The sequence below is a fragment of the Stegostoma tigrinum genome, chromosome 18 (genome assembly GCF_030684315.1).
Source record: "Stegostoma tigrinum isolate sSteTig4 chromosome 18, sSteTig4.hap1, whole genome shotgun sequence".
Taxonomy (NCBI): domain Eukaryota; kingdom Metazoa; phylum Chordata; class Chondrichthyes; order Orectolobiformes; family Stegostomatidae; genus Stegostoma; species Stegostoma tigrinum.
The window spans coordinates 5,339,211-5,355,739 of NC_081371.1; the positions used below are offsets into that span (position 1 = coordinate 5,339,211).

At 42.1% G+C, this 16,529-nt stretch overlaps 1 protein-coding gene across 2 annotated transcripts in view; it reads right to left on the reverse strand.

Annotated features, from left to right (window-relative positions):
• tbxas1 (thromboxane A synthase 1 (platelet)) overlaps positions 1 to 16,529 on the reverse strand; it is a 217,652-nt gene that overhangs the window by 129,754 nt on the left and 71,369 nt on the right. For both annotated transcript variants that reach the window (XM_048549363.2, XM_048549364.2), the window contains one exon: positions 11,989 to 12,041. In XM_048549363.2, the coding sequence (XP_048405320.1) occupies positions 11,989 to 12,041 (53 nt within the window). The remainder of the gene's footprint in view (positions 1 to 11,988; positions 12,042 to 16,529) is intronic.

Consider the following 16,529-nt stretch of genomic DNA (forward strand, 5'->3'; position numbering starts at 1 on the left):
GCACATGATGGGCCAAAGGTCCCTTTTCTGTGCTATAGAACTCTAAGACTCTGGATGGTGTTGAGCTTCTTGAGTGTAGTTGGAGCTGCACCCATTCTGGCAAATGGGGAGTATTCCATCACAGTCCTGACGTGAATGTTGCAGATGCTGCACAGGCTCTGGGGAGTCAGGAGGTGAGTTACTCACTGTAGGAGTCCTAGCCTGTGACCTGCTCTTGTAGCTGCTATGTTTATATGGTTGGGCTATTTCAATTTCTGGTTAATGGTAACTCTCAGAATGCTGGTAGCGAGGGATGTGATCATTCCACTGAATAGCAAGAGGTAACGGTTAAATTCTTTCTTGCTGGAGATGGTCATTGCCTGGGTCCGTGTGGTGTGAATGTTAATTGTTACTTATCAGTCCAAGCTTGAATGTTGTCCATGTTTTGCTGATAAGACATGGAATGTTTCAGTATCTGAGGAGCTACAAAAAATGTTGAGTATTGTGCAATTATCAGCAAACATCCCGACCTACGACTTCATGTTAGAGGGAAAGTCATTGATGAAACAGCTGAAGATGATTGGGCCTAGGGCACATCCCTAAGGAATTCCTGTAAAGATGAACTCAAACCGAGATGACTGATCTCTAGGCACATCCACTTCCCTTTATGTATGGTGTGACTCCAACTAGCACAGAGTCTTCCCCTTGATTCCCATTGTCTATACTTTCCCCAGGGTTCTTCGTTGTCACACTTGGCCATGTACTGCCTTTGTGGTTCAGCTCTTTTGACCCTCTTTGGATCATTGCTGCATTAAGGTCAGGAGCCAAATGGCCTTAGAAGAACACATATGCTGAGAATGAAAACCATGCTCAGGGGAGAAACCCTTGGTTATTCATACCACTGATGTTATATTTGTGCGGAGGTGCTGGTGTTGGGCTAGGGTAGACAAAGTCAGAAGTCACACGACACCAGGTTACAGAACAACAGGTTTATCTGAAATCAAAAGCTTTCGGAGCACAAACTTTAAAGTGACCCACTTCTACTGATGAAGGAGCAGCACTTCGAAAGCTTGTGATTTCAAATAAACCTGTTGGGCTATAACCTGGTGTCGTACTTTATTTATGCTTCATTCTCAGAGGTAAAATGGAGTAATGCAAGGGCTTCAAAAATTCATTAGTACCTTCTTTGTCTCACAGCCTGGTATATTACCCCATTCATAACTGGGGTGTTTTCTGCAATCTTCAACTGCATCACTTATTATTTCAGCTCCATTTCTTTCATGCTGTATGTCTGTGGCCGCTAGATGGCGTTTGTGCATTTCGGATCGGGGTTGTAAGCATGTAGACTTAGCTTCTGTTACATTTGAGGCGGGGTATAGGTTCTTTCAACTACTCAAGTATTGTAACAGTGTAATTAGAACTTACCTGACTCTGAACATTAATAAAGCAAGAACTTGTATCTGTATCAGTGATAATGGGAACTGCAGATGCTGGAGATTCCAAGATAATAAAATGTGAGGCTGGATGAACACAGCAGGCCAAGCAGCATCTCAGGAGCACAAAAGCTGACGTTTCGGGCCTAGACCCTTCATCAGAGAGCTCAGATTTATCAGCTATGTTGTGATGTCCACAAAGGATAAACATGGACCAGGACACTGATCTTCTTCCAATGCTGTCAGGATCTTCTACATCCACCGAAGAACGCAGACAGCCTTATTTTAATGGTCTATCTAAAAGGCTGCACCTCTGACAAGAACATCAGAACTAGGAGCACAAGCAGTCCATTCAGCCCCTCAACCCTGCTCCACCATTTGATATGATCATGGCCGAACTCAGTCTCAATTCTAGTTTTGTGCCTGTTGTCCACAACCCTTCAACCCATTACTCACTAAAAACCCAGCTCGTCCTTAAATTTACTCGAAGTCCAAGTATCCATCTCACTGAGGTAGATTCATGACCATTTGAAAAAAATAATTTACCCTCATCTGCATTTTTAATCTCCTACACCCAGGCCTAAAAATATGACAGCTCATTCTAGATTGGCCGACAAGAGGAAGCGTCCACTTTACAATAGTGACTTCAACATAGTGTCAACACGCAATATGTCCTCAGGTCTCTGTGATAGGTAATGAACACACAGAGCTTGAGCTCATCAACCAAATAGGTTTTTATCCTGCAGTCAAAGAGAACTAATGAGGAAATGGCTGTCAGTTTTCTAAGAGAGGCCAATACTATACAGGCACTGAAGCAGGAAGAGTTGAGCAAACTTCAGCATTCGGGAGGTTTGCAGGGCATCTCCCAATAACAGCAGCCGATCAATCAGAAGTGACAGTTCATTAGTGGCACTGGAAGCAGTGGTACCCATTTGCAATGCAACCACAAGAGGCCTATAACCACCAACGAACCCCAGGCCAAAGATGAGCACGTGCAAGTGGGGATCATGGGAGGGATGCTTCAAGAGGAACAAAGAAAATGATAAGAGGAGTTTGTGCTCCAGTATCCTTCCCCCTGATCTCTGATTATCACCAACTATCCCTCCCCTTCCAGCTCAAACATATCTGACAGGGCTGTTTTCAGGAGGCCTGGGAAAGCCACGTGGTTTCCATTTAATTGGAGGGCCGACGTAGAATGACTGTGGGCTCTGGAACAATGTGTTAATTTGCTCGTTAATGAGCTGACTGACATCCTAGCGGTGGTGGCTGTGAATCCCACATCAGTTTTTTCTATCTTCTGACTCAATCTGGTGAAGGCTGGTAGGAATTGATGCACAGCCTCCCGCTATTTAATGTAAGGCACATCCTCTTAATGCCACCAACATTATCCAATAGAGTATAAAGCCGATAGATTCTCCACATCAGATTTCAGAGACCTGAATGCTTGAGGCGCCCAGCCAGAGGCAACTTTAATGGCAGATATCCTTACAACTCTAACCAGTCTGAAAAGGGCCCATCACAACACACAACCACTGGATGACTTGAACCCCACTGAGACAGCATGATTGCTTTTAGTGGATGAAAATTATTCACTGATTTAAAGATGAGCAGGCTTTCCATCAGTTGGAGACAAGGGAAAAGATGATAATGAAAAATACATAGGTTGCAATATGGAAACAGGCCACTCATCTATCCAGGCTGCTCCAGTAAGAGGCAGAAGGTTGAGAGGAATTGTGAAGAAAGACTTTTTCACCCAGAGGGTGGAACTCACTGCTTATAAGGACGGTAGAGACAGATATCTTCCTAACATTTAAGATGTATTTAGAAGGGCACTTGACATGCCAAGGTATACTAGGTTATGGGCAAAGTGCTGGATTTGGGATTAGAATAGATTGTTGTTTTAGGCCAAAGCAGACACAATGGAACGAAGGGTATTTTTCTGTGCTGTAGATCCCTGTGGCTCTACGACTCTTGTACAGTTATGATATTGGCATTAATCCGAGCCGGCAAAAAATTACACATGGCCAATTCACAAAACCCATGACAAGTCTGATTCATTCAATCTATACCACATCAGTCAACTTCAAATCATTAACAGTGTTGGACGATCAATATGGCGCATACTCCACAATAACCTGCTCACTAATGCCCAGCTCCAGTTCCCAAACATGGTCAAGAAGAGCTCAATTGTAGAGATGAGGTGATTATGGCTCTGCTGACCATCAAGGGACCACTTGACCAAGCGAGGCGCCAAGCAGCCTCAGTAAAACTGAAGACAATGGCAATCCAGGAGAAATCTCTCAGCTGGCCAAAACCTACTCTGGAAGAAAATGGTTGCAGCTATTGGAAGCCAATCATCTCAGCCCCAAGATTTCACTGTGGGAGTGTCTCTTTAGCCCAACCATCCTCAGCTGCTTCAGTCATAACCTTCATTACACCTGATGACTGCAGTCTTCATTTTCATTTGCAACTCCTTGGGTAATGAATTAGCCTAGGCCTGCATGCAGCATGGCTTAATATTCAACTCAGGGCTGATAAGTGGCAAAAACCACCCAAGTGCCAGACAGTGGCCACATACAACAAGCAAGAATACAACCATCTCTCTTGCTATTAAACAGCAATATCACTGCCGAATTCTCCACACCATCACTGCCGAATTCTCCACACCATCAATATCCTGGGGGATTCTGCTGATCAGAAAGCTACTGACCCAATGCTATGGCTACAATAGCAAGTCAGAGGCTGAAAATTCTGAAGTGAGTAACTCAACTCCTCAACGCCTCTCTAACATCTACAACGCACAAGTAAGGAGTGTAATGTAATAACCCCCATTTGCCTGGAAGGGCACAGCACCAACAACACTCAAGGGGATTGACTTCATCCAGGACAAAGTGGTCTGTTTAATTTAACATCTCACCTGCCACTAAGTATTCACTCCTTTGACTACTGGCGTGTCCCATCTACCAGATGCCCTACAACTCTAAGTTTCCCTTGACAGTACCTTTAGAACTGAAGACCACTAGCACCTGAGGCTGCAGGTGTGTGGAAATATCACCAGTTGCAAGTTCCTGTCCAAGCCACATACCCTCCTGACTTAGAACTACATTGCAATTCCTTCTCTGCCATTGAGTCCAATTTCTACAGCTCTTTTGCTAAGAACACTGTAGGTGCACTGGCACCAGATACACCGCAGGTGGTCAAGATGGTGACTCACCATTACCTTAAGGGTAGAAAAGTATGAGCAATACATGCTGACCTTGCCACTTATGCTCATATCCCATGAATAATATTAATACAGAGGCCCAGGTAGTGATCTGAGGACCTGGGTTTGAATCCCCACGGAAGATGGTGGAATTTGAATTCAATAAATATCTGGATTTAAGAGACCATCCATTGTCGATTGTTGGGAAAAACCCATCTGGTTCGCTACTGCCCTTTACGGAAGGAATCTGCCATTCTTACTTGTATGGCCTACTAGGCAAGTAGGGATGGGCAATATATGTTGGCTTGCCAGCAACACCCTCATCTGTGAATGAATTTTAAAAGAAGTATTCAGCTCAACTCGTCCATCTTGACATTTACCCTTCTTGTGAGCAGAAAGTACTATTCACACTGTTTCTTGATTCACTGGTCCAATGTAATCTTCTATGTTGACACGGTTTCTGCCACAACCATTTACCTTGGAAGTGAATGCCACAACTTCACATTCTACGTTCTCTGTTCTAAATCGCTCACATTTAATCTTGCCTACAATACCTTGCTCTTGACCCCTCAAGATAACTTGTACTCAGTCCAGGGAATAAGTGCTGTGTTGATATTCCTGTGCAAGTAAACACTGGGATGATTTAAACACTTGAGCTATCAAATTTCCTCAGCCATCTCTGTGATCACACCGTGTATTTCAAAAAACCAAAAAATAAACTTGTTTTTGCCAGTTTTTTTTCCACTGGCCCCTCCAGGCACCAGATTCCACACAGTTTACCAAAGAACATGCTCACATTGACAGAATGGCGTAACTTCAGTACCATAACAACAAATGGTATATTTGTCACCTAGCAATAAGAGACAGGCCATGATTGGTGTGTATAATGTCAGAACAATTACTGGTCTAAATTTTCTAAACACTTAATTTCCAAAGCCAATTTATCTTGTGAACAGCAGACTAACACTTGCTAAATTCAGGCCAGCAACTTCAAGTCACAAGTTTAAATTGCCCTGGAGCTATATTCACAACTTCTTCCCCATGATTCCCTTCCAGAGACAATGAGGGTAAATCTGTGCTGAACTGCCACCGTGGAGTAAATTATTCCTCCACTGGATAAAGATCCTGAGTTCTGAGCTGGCTTGAACAAAGTAACAAAATAAACTGGACACAAGAGTGACTTTGTTGTGTAGCAAAGAATACTCGGTCAAAATCATAATTAATGGTTATGAGACACCAAGAATGAACGGAACACGTGCACATTAACAGCATACTGCTTTCATGCACTCACAAAGCAAATTAAGGCTCCTTTTTTGAACCAAAAAAACCCGTTTGTAATCAGTTTCCTTCATTCCAAATTAACTGATCTTGTAGCACTCCATATTTGCTCCCCATGAAAAGGAGTTTCTGTGAATAGTGGCATGTCTCTTCTTACATAGAACTTCCCTGATTTTAACTGAATACCCACCAGCAGTCATGTGTTCTACTACTATGGTCCCAAACTCTGTAATTTCCCCCTAAAACTTCCAGCCTTGCTTTCATCCTTGGAGACGCTCTTTAAAACTTAACTCGTTGCCCACATTTTGGTCACCAAATATTTCCTTTGTGTCAAATTTTGCTTGACAGTGCTCTAGTGAAATGTGCCTTGGGACAGTTCACTATGTTAAAGGAGCTATACAAACGCAAGCTGTTGTTGTATTTTACGCTGAACAGGGCATTGTGGGCCTCAGAGTCAGCAAATTATCCTTTCATCAGCCGAGGAAGTGATGTCGATTGTTTGCCATTCTTTCTATACTTTTCTGATAAATGGAAAATCAAAAATGTTGATTAACCACATATTTCGCAATGAAGTCCAAAATAAGTAATTTCCAAACATAGAGCTATGATGGATTAAAGATCTGACTAGCAACAATATCTATGTTACACATTACACGGCTTTTTAACTAAACTGACAAATCATTTCCAGAATCCTGAAATCCTTTTACAGAGTTCACAGATGAGTTTACAATAATGTGTGCCTTTCCACTCAGTTACCTCACCAAACTGATCTTAAAACTCACTCAGTCTGACTAAAATCGAGAACTCAACAATTTTGCCTCTTTTCCAACTGTTTGGCTGCATTCCTTGAAGTTTCATCACATGATGTCCAGTCTCCAACCACCTACCCCCAAACTCCCACCATCAAACTTCTGGTGTGTTCATTTTTGTACCTCCCCAATCCAGTTAGAAATCAATTAAGTGCTAAAGAAGCAATAAAATGAACTGTGGAGGGGAGTATTCAAAAATTCTAAACAAAATTTAGAAAATGCACAAGGAAGGACAAAACAATAGAACAATTCAACAATATGGATAATGTAATAAGGAGGGATTAATCATTTATCAAATTTATAGATCAATGGGCAAAAGGGAGCAAGGAACTTAAAGCAATCTAATGGAACTAACAAATCCTGCATTCTAGCATCGTAAAAGAGGTGCTGCAGATATAGTAGGCACATGGGCTTCCAAAGTTCCCAAGACTCTGGAAGGGTTCTGGTAGATTAGAAAGGTTGCAACATCCCTATTCATCAAAGAGGAGCACAGAAATTAGCAAAACAGAACTGCCTAATAGCTATTTTTGGGTAATCCATTATTTTCCATGTATTCCCAAAAGGGGAAAGGCAGCAAAGGAACAAGCTGAAAGATATGTGCGAGCCAGTGATGACAGGCCCTGGTGAGCAGTGTCATAGTGTTGGGATTGTCAGAATCAGGATGAAATTGGGGAAGAAACACAGGGGAAGGATTACCTTATAGGGTTTAGGAGGGGATAAGAATCTGAGGAGAACAGAAACCCTCCAATGTGTACAGTAAGGAGAAACTGCCCCTGCACCAGTCTGCTAGCTTTCAACTGGCAGGGTAAACACTTGGTGCAGGCCTTCACTTTGTGAGGCAAATTTCAATGGTGACGGGAGTACTCCTTCAAGTGGTCATTAATTCTAGCCTTCATCCAGCACCACTATTGCATTTCTTCTTCTGGGGTTTGATAGTAGATCTCACTCTCATAATAAAATTCAACCCAAAATGTCTTCAAAGAAATGCAACCAAGAGAGTGGGCTATAATTTGTTAGGTGGAGTATACAATGAGAAAACGTGAGGCAACACACTTTGGTATGAACAACGTAAAACCATATCACAGGATACTGTTGCAGTACAGACTGGATGGCCTCACACATTAATCAGGAAAGATTTTCTTGCAGATACAGCAAGCAACCAGGAAGGCAAATGGATTACAAGTGGGATGGCGTATACGAGAAGCCAAGTACTAATACTTATGTACAGGGAGTTGGTGAATTACACCTCGAGAGCTGTGTGCAGTGTTGGTCTTCATACTTAAGTAGGATTTAGGAAGATGTGTTATCTGAATTATTAATTTTCGAATATCATTGCCCAGACATAAATCTATATCTTGGAATTACTGGAAAGAACATTTTTCATGCAAAAATGGCTGGCTACAGCAGGGGAAAAGTTCCATTAGCAAAGAAGGCAAGCTGTTTGGCTACAATGACAAATCTGTAATACTTTCAGAGAGTCACACAGCCAAATTATAGGTGTAATAAAACTACTGGTTCCACTAACACATCCACTGGTTCCGCTTTCTCCACAGCAGCTGCTGCTTTGTCACCAAACTCCAATAAATTGGTTTAGTATGATCTCCCTTTATGTAAAACCATGGTGGCTCTGTTTGATTGCCTTGAAATTTTCCACATACCCTGTTGTAACATTTTTATGAATAGTTTGACATCTTCCTCGTGAACATACAGTAAGCTAATTGGTTGTAGTTTCCAGCTTTCTGACTCCCCTTCTTCCAAATGGAAGAGTTACAATCACTCTTGCCCAATCTAATTGAATCTTCCATTAGAACGCAAGAAAATCAGGAAATTTAAAGCAAATCAGCTACTTTTCCACTAGTCACTTCTTGTCAGACCCAAATCAGCACCTGGAGAAGAACAGGGAAGTTACTCTGGGCAATATTTATCCTTCAATTAGCGCCATTAAAACAGACTACTTGGTCATTACTTTGTGGTAGTTTGTGAAACCTTGCACAAGTTAATAGCCGCACTTGAAAACAGTAGCTGGACTTCAAAGTACTGTACTTCAATAACTAAAACACCTTTTAGAAAAACTAGGGGCGGGGGGAAGGCACTATGTAAATGAAAGCTATTTCTTTTATCTTAAACATTCCTGAACACAAAACTACTTTCTTTTTCTTTTTATCTTAAACATTCCTGCTATTTCTTTTATCTTAAACATTCCTGAACACAAAACTACTTTAACTTCTTGGGAACACCTAGCTCAGAAAAATCAGCACCACACAAGCTTGCAGGAGGAAGCCCAGTTACAGGAGTTATGTTTAAGCTATATTCAAGGTGCTCTCTCAGAGCGTCCTGATGCATAACCATGGATGACACTCCCTGAATAAACTGATTTCAGCTTTCTTGGCAGTTCAATTCCCTAGGCTGCAGACAGATAACGTCATTGAGAGATCTTGTTCCTAACTTTTAATCACTGACCCACGTTGGAAGTGTTTTTGTGATGTCAGATGCTATAATTTGTAAGCACTCACCAGCCACACAGCATTCATCATCAATGCTCCCACATGAATTGTATAGTTACCATTTGATAACTGGTACAATGAATTTGTTTATTCAAGAAGAGGCCGGGAGGGTGTAGGGATTAAACAAATAAATAGTACTTTCAATCAACAGTACTTATAGAGTCATACAGCATGGAAACAGACCTTTTGGCCCTAGCAGTCCATACTGACCACGTTCCTAAACTAAACCAGTCCCATCCGTCTGCACTTGGCCCATATCCATCCAAACCTTTTCTATACATGAACTTATCCAAATGTCTTTTAAATGTTACAACTGTAACCGCATTGACCACTTCCTCTGGCAGTCCATTCCACACACAAACTCTCTCTGTAAAAAAGATGGCCCGTTTTAAATCTTTCTCCTCTCACCTTAAAAATATGCCCCCTAGTTTTGAACTCCACTACCCTAGGTTACAACAGGTTTTTGTTGATGAGAGATATGATGGTCTTGTTACTAACTTCTCCATGACAATCAGGTGATGGCAGAACGTTGCGAATACATCCCAAGGCCTTACCCATGTGAACTTTTTTTTGACAGTGGTGGGCGTTAGGATATCAACGAGTCCATGCATTCTGCGATAGAGCAGCAGAACACTTTAGGAACATTTTACAGAGGTCCAATGTGGAATTTAAAATTGACTGGTTTTCCATCATTTGCAGGGTTTGGGTGTGACTGGCAAATGGGAGCCGCTACTTCAAAAAGCTAAGTGCCACTTTGAACGCTCTCTTCCTTTTTAACATATTTAAAGAAGATCTTCTTGTCTGTTTTTAATCTCAATAACTAGTATGCTCTCAAAGTTTATTTGCTCACTTTCTTTCAGTCATCTTTTGCTGCCTACTAAAACTACCACAGTTCTCTAATTTACCTTGAGGTTTGCCACATTGTATGTTTTTCCTTACAGCGTGATACTATGTGTAAATTCCTTGGTTAACGAAGACTGGTTTGCCCTTTCTTAGAATCTTCTTCTTCACTGGGGTATATCTTTGCTGCAAGTCACAAAACAGTTTCTTAAAGCCTGCCATTGTCTCTCAACTGTCTCTTCTGCTAAACTCCTTTCCCAGTGCACTCTAGCCAACTTAGCCCTCATCCCTATGTAGTTACTCTTATTTAGATTTAGCACAGCTGTTTCGGACTAATGAGGAGAACCGGAGCTCTACTGACACAGAGAACATGCAAACTGCACACAGACATTCACCTACGGGTAGAATCAAACCCAGGTCCCTGGCACTGTGAGGCAGCAGTGGAGCTACCATGGATGCCATGTTATGGTCACTGTTCTCAAGGGGATGTCTTATTCTGAGATCATTTATTAAACCGACCTCAGCAGCTTGATCACTGGTTGGATGCAAAACATATTGTTCCAGGAATCATATATGTAACATTTTCCTCATGGCTACCACTGTCAATTTGACGTCCTCAATCTACTTGAAAATTAAAGTCATTCATGATTACAGAACTGCCTTTTTTACATGCCCTTATTATCGCCTGACTTATTCTGTATTCTACAGAACAGCTGTTGTTAAGGAGCTTATAGACTATTCCCGCTAGTATCTTTTTCCCCTTGTTTTTCTTACCCCCATAAGAGATTCTACATCAACTGAGCATACTTATTCTAACTTTAGTACCAGCAAAACTATTTCATTGTCCTTCCATCCTGTCATTTTGAAAAATCACATACCGCTAAATACTTACGTCACAACTTTAACCTGCTTGTAACCATATCTCTGAAATGGCGACACAACCTTACCAATTAATCACAGAATCCCTGCAGTACAGAACAAGGCCATTTGGTCCATAAGGTCTGCACTAAACCACTGAACAGGACCCCACCCGGATCCAGATACCCACCCATCCCCATAATCCCACATTTCCCATGGCTAATCTACCTAATCTGAACATCCTTAGACACAACGGGACAATTTAGCACAGTCTATCCACCTAATCTGCACATCTTTGGACTGACAGGAAACCGGAGCTCTACTGACACAGAGAACATGCAAACTGCACACAGACATTCACCTACGGGTAGAATCGAACCCAGGTCCCTGGCACTGTGAGGCAGCAGTGGAGCTACCATGGAGCTACCATGCCACCCAATAACTTCTATTTGTGCTGTTAATTCATCTGTTTTATTGTGAACACTTATTGTGTTGAATTAAAGGAGCATTGATTTTGCCTTTTTAGTATTTTTCTCCCCTTTGGCTATGCTTTCTGTTGCATTCTGCTGGTTCACTCTATTCCTTCCTGGCCCACTCTGGGTATGATTACAAAAATAACTGCCCTAGAATGTTGCCATGGCTTTTTGTTTACAATGCTTAAATATTCCTCATCCTGAGCCTGCACGACCAACGCTTTAAAATCTTTCCTTTAAATGCACGTCAACTACTCCTTGTGATATAGGGTTCCGCATAAGGGGTAGTTAAGAGGTATTTCAGGAAAAAATTCTTCTCTCATGGGTTGTTAACCTTTCAAATTTTCTATCCCAGAGAATAGAGATGGCTGCAGGTTTTTGAAAATATTCAAGGTTGACTTTTTCTTTATCTACAAGGAGATCTGAAGTTATGGGGATCAATAACAAAGTAGAGCTGAGGTTACAATCAGTTCCTGTTCCTATTTCACATATTCTCAACCTAACCATTTGCTGGTTAAAGATGCTCCTCCTGATCAATGTTAGAATCCTTCTTCTTGCTTTCGACAGGTGGTCAGGGTAGTGATAACATTTAGATGATGATCATCTGCTTACCCACAAACTCGGCCATACTTTTCGACCAACTCCTGTAGGCCCTCGAAAAAGCCCTGGTTGGAAACAACAGTAATTTCATGAGGATTAAAAATAACAATAAATGTAATTGTGCACCTTTAATTTGCATTAAAAACAAGTCTCACCATCATAGAATCGTGATAGTATGGAAACAAGCTATTTGGGCCATCCAGACCTCATCGACCCTCTGAGAAGCATCCCACCCAGACCCACCCCATCCATGTAACCCTCCATTTGCCATGACCAAACTTCTAGCCTGCATACTGCTGGACATTATGGGCAATTTAGCATGACCAATCCACCTAGCCTGTACATCTTTCAACTATGGTAATGAACCGGAGCACCCAGAGGAAATCCACATAAATATAAAGAGAAATGCGTAAACTCCATACAGACAGTCACCCAAGGCTGGAAGTGAACACAGGTCCCCAGTGCTGTGAGGCAGCAGTGCTAACCACTGAGTCACCGTGCCACACTATGTTAGTGATTTCCCCAGTAATTCTGTTTGTAAAGGGTAAATGAATCATACAAAGCAGGGGGTCCAGATTCAAACTTGAGACTAGGACTAGAAGCCCTCACTATAACTTCTGGACAATGTGATTCTTATTCCTAAATTCTCTTCAGCCATTCCATTTTGGGTTTCTATCAATTTCAAGACAGTAATGATTCTCTTTTGCGAGCTATTGAGAAAACAAAAACAAATTAAAATCGTAGAGGAGGAATCATGGCATCAAATGCAATCAAAGGTCAGTTCTGGGAGTTGGAGCAGTCAAAAATGCTATCTTGGATACAATAAGTTCAGTATATAGAATCTCTCACATTCAGTTAACAACTAGAAATAGCAGCAGAGTAGGACACTTAAGCCAGAGCTTGTCCACTCTGCATGTTCTTCGTCTTTTCTCCTCATTATTTCCTGTTAGTGTTTTTTCACTCCTCTCCCAATCTTTGATGACTCCTGGCCTCCAACAATGATTCCCAGCCGCCTCCTGACAAGAAGCCCCAGTCTGGCTTAGCGGCCTCACGTGGTGACCTCCCAGTCTGGTATGGTGTTCTCTTGGCCCAATGTGGCATCCTCAGCCCAGCATGCCAATCTGAAGCAATCTCCCAGCCTCATGATGAAGCCCAGAACAGTCTGGCACCAGGGCCTGATGCAGACTGCAGGCTAGGTGCCAGCATGGTCTGAGTTGGAAGACCACTGTTCTGGGCTTTTATTTCTGCAAAGCTGTTTCGCTATTTTCCAAGATCTTGCAACTAAAGAAGCTGTGCCTAGGTACATTTGAACTTAAGATGGCGCTGTAAGCGCTCATTGAGTGTATGTGACAATAAAGCTAATTTATTTGAAAGGTTTCTGGAAAGAAAAGAAATATTTGCATTTATATAGCACTCTTCATAACCAAAGGACATCCTAAAGCACTGTAAAGCAGAATTATGTTTGAAAATGTGGCTATCAATTTATAGAACAGGCTTCCACAAACAGCAACATATTAATGCTCAGAGAATCTGCTTTGTGCTGTGAGACATGAGGACTAAGTATTGGTTAGAACACTGGGGTGAACACCGCTCCACTTCTTCAAAGTAGCATGCTGGGATTTTCATTTTTCAGAACAAGGTTTTGATTTAACATATCATCTGAAATTCAGCACTGGCAACAGTCAAGCAGATCAGTGGAACCTTAATCAAACAGGGATAGAGACAAAGGAATAAATACAGCTTAACCTCTGTGATTGGCAAAGAGTTAGGATCCATCACAAAGAATATAATAGTAGGCTGTAATCATAAAAATACATAGTAAAGTCAGAGAGTCAGCTTGGTTTCGTGAAGTCATAATTGTGCCTGACAAATTTTTAAAATTCTTTCAGGAAGTAACAAGAGGATAAAGGGAAAATAGTGGATACAATGTATCTGGATTTCCCAAAAGGCTTTGGATAAGATACTGCACATAAGTTGGGTGTAGTATAATGCCATGGAAAGAGGATTGGCTAACTAAAGGCAGAGAGAGGGAGTTAAACGGTCATTTCCAGGACGCAACCTGTAACAAGTGCAGTGTCACGAGGATCAGAGCTGGGGCCAAAATTATTACAATGATAGAAGTGAATGTACTATAGCCAAGTTTGCAGAAGACAGAAATATAGGTGGGATGGCAAGTCATGAGGAAGACACAAGGAGTTTAGAGAGGGATATAGACAGGTTAAATGTGGCAGCAAAAACCTGACAGACTGAACATAACGTGGGAAAATATCAGGTTATGCACTTAGACGGGAAGAATTGAGTTGTTGAATATTCCCTAAATGGGGAAAGGCTGCGGAAAGCTTCAGTGTATATGGATTTGGAGGTCCTCATGTATAAATCACAGAAGCTACCTTGCTGAAACATGTAACCCACTTCAGAGTTTGGCAATGTAGATGTGGAGAGATTATTCCCCTTATGGGAGAGTCTATGATCAGATGGCATAATCTTAAACTAGGTGGTTGCCCATTTAAAACCAAGATGAGGAGGAATTGCTTCTCTCAGAGGTTTCTGAATCTATGGAATTCTTAACCACAGAGGGCTGTCCAGGCTGGATCATTAAGTAGATTCAAGGCTAAGATAGACAGATTTTTAACCAGGAGAGGAATTAAGTTATGGGAAAAAGGCAGGAAGCAAGCACAGATCAACTATTATCTTCTGATTTGATCTGATTTATTATTACATGCATTTTGTCACAAAGTACAATGAAGTGTTGTAGTGTTGCCACTCACCAGCGCCATCTTAAAACACAGAAAAATAAACCAAAGCAGAGAATTTAAAGGAGAAGAACAATGAAATAAGGAAAATGACTCCAACTTTACAGTGCTTCTTGTTAAGTACTCCATTACGGGCCATGGACCTGGTGATCAGGCATGAGATCCCTTTACTGCACTGTCACCTCTGGAATGAGTCGCCACTTTTTGGCACCACCTTGTCTTTACCAATACCCGTGACACTACGAATTCTTGCTGGATCTCATGATTGCAGGTGCTACTAATGCTGCCGGGTAACCCACTGCCACCATGAGTGTGCTTCAGGCCTGCTTCGCTGATGCAGCCACTGGGTCCTGTATCAGGCCCAAACCCGCCTCAGCCACTTTCTCCATCAACCTGCACTGGACACGGATGCTGCCAACCTCCAACGATGCCACCACCATGACTGCGCACTGGACCCACACACTGCCACCCACAACGTTGCCAATGCCGTGACCAAATTCTTCAACAAGTGATAAGTAAAGTAAAAGAGAGAGGAACAGCAAACGAAAGAAAAGGGAGAAATAAAAGATAAAAGCAATAAAAAGAAAAGCAAACAAGCCCTGGGTTCAGAAGCCTACTCGGTCACCATCTTCTATCCATCTGGAAGACTGAGTGAATGGTGGAACAAACTTAAATGGTTGCAATAACCAACTCCTGCACCCACACATAGAACATAGAACATAGAACATTACAGCACAGTACAGGCCCTTCAGCCCTGTGCGGACCTGTCATACCAATCTCAAACCCATCTAACCTACACTATTCCATCTACGTCCATATGCTTATCCAATGACGACTTAAATGTACCTAAAGTTGGCGAATCTACTACCATTGCAGGCAAAGCGTTCCATTCCCTTACTACTCTGAGTAAAGAAACTATCTCTGACATCTGTTCTATATCTTTCACCCCTCAATTTAAAGCTATGGCCCCTCGTGCTCGCCATCACCATCCAAGGAAAAAGGCTCTCCCTATCCACCCTATCTAACCCTCTGATTATTTTATATGTCTCAATTAAGTCACCTCTCAACCCTCTTCTCTCAAACAAAAACAGCCTCAAGTCCCTCAGCCTTTCCTTGTAAGGCCTTCCCTCCATACCAAGCAACATCCTAGTAAATCTCCTCTGCACCCTTTCCAAAGCTTCCACATCCTTCTTATAATGCGGTGACCAGAACTGTACACAATACTCCAAGTGCAGCCGCACCAGAGTTTTGTACAGCTTCACCATAACCTCTCGGGTCTGGAACTCGATCCCTCTATTAATAAAAGCTAAAACACTGCATGCCTTCTTAACAGCCCTGTCAACCTGGGTGGCAACTTTCAAGGATTTGTTTACATGGACACAGAGATCTCTCTGCTCATCTACACTACTAAGAATCTTACCATTAGCCCTGTACTTTGCCTTCCAGTTACTCCTACCAAAGTGCATCACCTCACACTTGCTGCATTAAACTCCATTTGCCACCTCTCAGCCCAGCTCTGCAGCTTATCTATGTCTCTCTGCAACCTACAGCATTCTTCGTCACTATCCACAACTCCACCGACCTTAGTGTCGTCTGCAAAGTTACTAACCCATCCTTCTACGCCCTCATCCAGGTCATTTATAAAAATGACAAACAACAGTGGACCCAACACCGACCCTTGCGGTACACCACTAGTAACTGGTCTCCAGGATGAATACTTCCCATCAACTACCACCCTCTGTCTTCTTTCAGCAAGCCAATTTCCGATCCAAACTGCTATATCTCCCACAATTCCATTCT